This window comes from Propithecus coquereli, unplaced genomic scaffold (genome assembly GCF_000956105.1).
Source record: "Propithecus coquereli isolate 6110/MARCELLA unplaced genomic scaffold, Pcoq_1.0 Scaffold281, whole genome shotgun sequence".
NCBI lineage: Eukaryota > Metazoa > Chordata > Mammalia > Primates > Indriidae > Propithecus > Propithecus coquereli.
This window is the reverse complement of record NW_012148408.1, coordinates 2594452-2597181: the sequence shown is the minus strand read 5'-3', so window position 1 is coordinate 2597181 and position 2730 is coordinate 2594452. Positions and strand designations below refer to the sequence as shown.

The following is a 2730-nucleotide window of genomic DNA, read 5'->3' as shown; positions in this document are numbered from 1 at the left end:
TAGGATTACAGGCGTGAGCCACCGCGCCTGGCCTGAGATACAGTTTTGAAGGTACTTTTAAAAATCTCTGTATCACATTTTTCCCCATCAGATATTTCCCAGACTTACCTCAATGAATTAAGGATTTCTTTCTTTTTTCCTTTTTTTTTGCCCCCCAAGACAGAGTCTCGCTCGTCATCTGGGCTAGATGGGCTAGAGTGCCGTGGCATCAGCCTAGCTCACAGCAACCTCAAACTCCTGGGCTCAAGCAATCCTTCTGCCTAAGCCTCCCGGGTAGCTAGGACTGCAGGCATGCGCCACCATGCCCAGCTAATTTTTTCTATATATTTTTAGTTGTCCAGCCAATTTCTTTCTATTTTTTAGTAGAAATGGGGTCTCGCTCTTGCTCCGGCTGGTCTCGAACTCCTGAGCTCAAACGATCCTCCCTCCTCAGCCTCCCAGAGTGCTAGGATTACAGGCATGAGCCACCGTGCCCAGCCCTTAATCTACATCTCGACCAATACTTTGCATCGTACAACTTTATATTTTTGCCAAAATGGTATTGCATTGTGGTTTTAGGTTGCATTTTCCGTATTAGAAATGAGGCTGTATGTTTATATGTTTTCTTTGGCTATTTACATTTCTTTTTTTCTTTTTTGAGAGAGTCTCGCTCTGTCTGTCACCCTGGCTAGAGTGCAGTGGCATCATCACAGCTCGCTGCAACCTCAAACTCCTAGGGTCAGGTGATTCTCCTGCCTTAGCCTCCAAAGTATCTGGGACTACAGTCGCGTGCCACTATACCTGGTTCATTTTTCTATTTTTTGTAGACGGGGTCTTGCTCTTGCTCAGGATGGTCTTGAACTCCTGGCCACAAGTAGTCCTCTGCCATGGCCTCCCAGGGTGCTAGAATTACAGGCGTGAGCCACCACGCTGGGCCATATATTTCTTATTCTGTAGAATTCTCATTCATGTCTTTTGCCCATTTTTTGTTTGTTTTCTTTTCAGGTCTTCCAGTGAGAACCAGAAAACCTGATAGACAAATTCTAGAAGAACTATAACTTTTTGCCCATTTTATGTCTGGTAGCTTGTTTCCTGTTAATTTTTAGGAGTCCTTTATATAATATGGATATTAATTTTCTCGGTTATATGAATGATGTATAGTTGTGGGATACTTATCCTTGAATTTTGAATGTTTTATCTTTGGCATTGATTAGAAAACATGCCATTTCTTCAAAGGAAGCAGAATTTTTTATATTAGACTGGGAAGTATAGAATACATGGTTCAATAAAGAAAAGAAGGGAAATAGTGATGGCATATTTCCTATGACCTTCCTGAAAATAGCCCATATTCAGCTCACTAGCCTGTATGCTTGGTCCATAATGCTCCCATTCAATGTTTTTAAGCAGAGATGCTGAGAGAAGTCATTTTTGCCTAACATGCAGCCTTTTTCCTTAGGTGGATGATGACTTTACAGCCCAAGATTACAGGCTCCAGTTCTGTAAATGTACTTCAAATCATTTCGAGGATGTATATGTAGGTTCGGAAACTGAATTCATAGTGTTGCACATAGACCCCAATGTTGATTATCAGTTCAGAGTCTGTGCCCGAGGAGATGGCCGACAGGAGTGGAGTCCGTGGAGCGTCCCCCAGATAGGGCATTCCACATTGGTGCCTCACGGTATGTTGTTACCTTCTCACTCCCAAAGCTTAACTATATATTAGAACACTTGTATTCTGTGCTAAGGATGCTATACTGACAACCTTTTTTCTAGAGCAAAATCCTGAATTGATAAGAACAACAGGGAGCATATCTTTTACTCATATTACTTCATTTGATTTTGTTTTCATCGGTTCTTACATTGAGAGTCCAAAAATAATGCTAGACGGATTTTTAGCATCACCTAAAACCAAAGATTGAAAATATTGCATAGGATACTGATTTTCCAAACCCTCAAGAAGTATCTGGAGAGAGGCATTTTGTTAAAAGTCTTGTGATTTGAAATTAATCTCTTTCCTGCATTACTATTTTAAAAGATGTAGATTCACTTATTATTTCTTAATTGGGATGGAATAAGCTCGAACCATGGTTTTATTAGATAGGAGGTAACACTTGATTTTCCGTGCCACGATTGTGCAGGAATATACTAAGATCTTTTTTGTAATTTGTTAGACTGACCATGATACCCTATTACTGAATTTTTTAGTTTATTGAACTTGTCCATGACCCCTAAAAGTAGTCTCTTTCCCATCTAAGTTTTATTTAATATGTCTGAAGATAATTCCTCAAAAGATTCTAATAATTTTCAATATCTTTGCTTTTTAAAAAGAGTGGACAGCTGGTTTTGAGGGTTACAGTCTGAGCAGTCGAAGAAATATAGCACTCCGGAATGATTCTGAATCCTCAGGTGTTCTCTACTCCAGTGCTCCAACTTATTTCTGTGGGCAGACGTTGACATTCAGGCAAGTAGATACTAAAGCATCTGTCATGCCTTAGGTAGCACAGTGAAGTGCGTAGAGCATGCATGAGATTGGAATTCAAAATATCTTCAGTTTATTTCATCATTGATAGGCAGTATTATTTTGGGAAAGTTTCTTTATTTCTCTCTGCTTCAGTTTTCTCATCTGTATTCAGAGGGCTATTATGTAGATTAACTGAGAAATGTATATAAAATGCTTGATAATATGTTTATGTCTCTTTTCCTCTTGGTAAGTAGAAGTAAATGGAATCTTTCTCAAAAGTTAATTTTAAA

The 2730-nt window shown here is 39.2% G+C and overlaps 1 protein-coding gene across 1 annotated transcript in view; it reads left to right on the top strand.

The window, feature by feature from the left end:
• CRLF3 (cytokine receptor-like factor 3) overlaps positions 1-2730 on the top strand; it is a 55332-nt gene that overhangs the window by 29892 nt on the left and 22710 nt on the right. Inside the window, exons 3-4 of the mRNA XM_012648231.1 lie at positions 1436-1658; positions 2308-2440. Of these exons, the coding sequence (XP_012503685.1) occupies positions 1436-1658; positions 2308-2440 (356 nt within the window). The remainder of the gene's footprint in view (positions 1-1435; positions 1659-2307; positions 2441-2730) is intronic.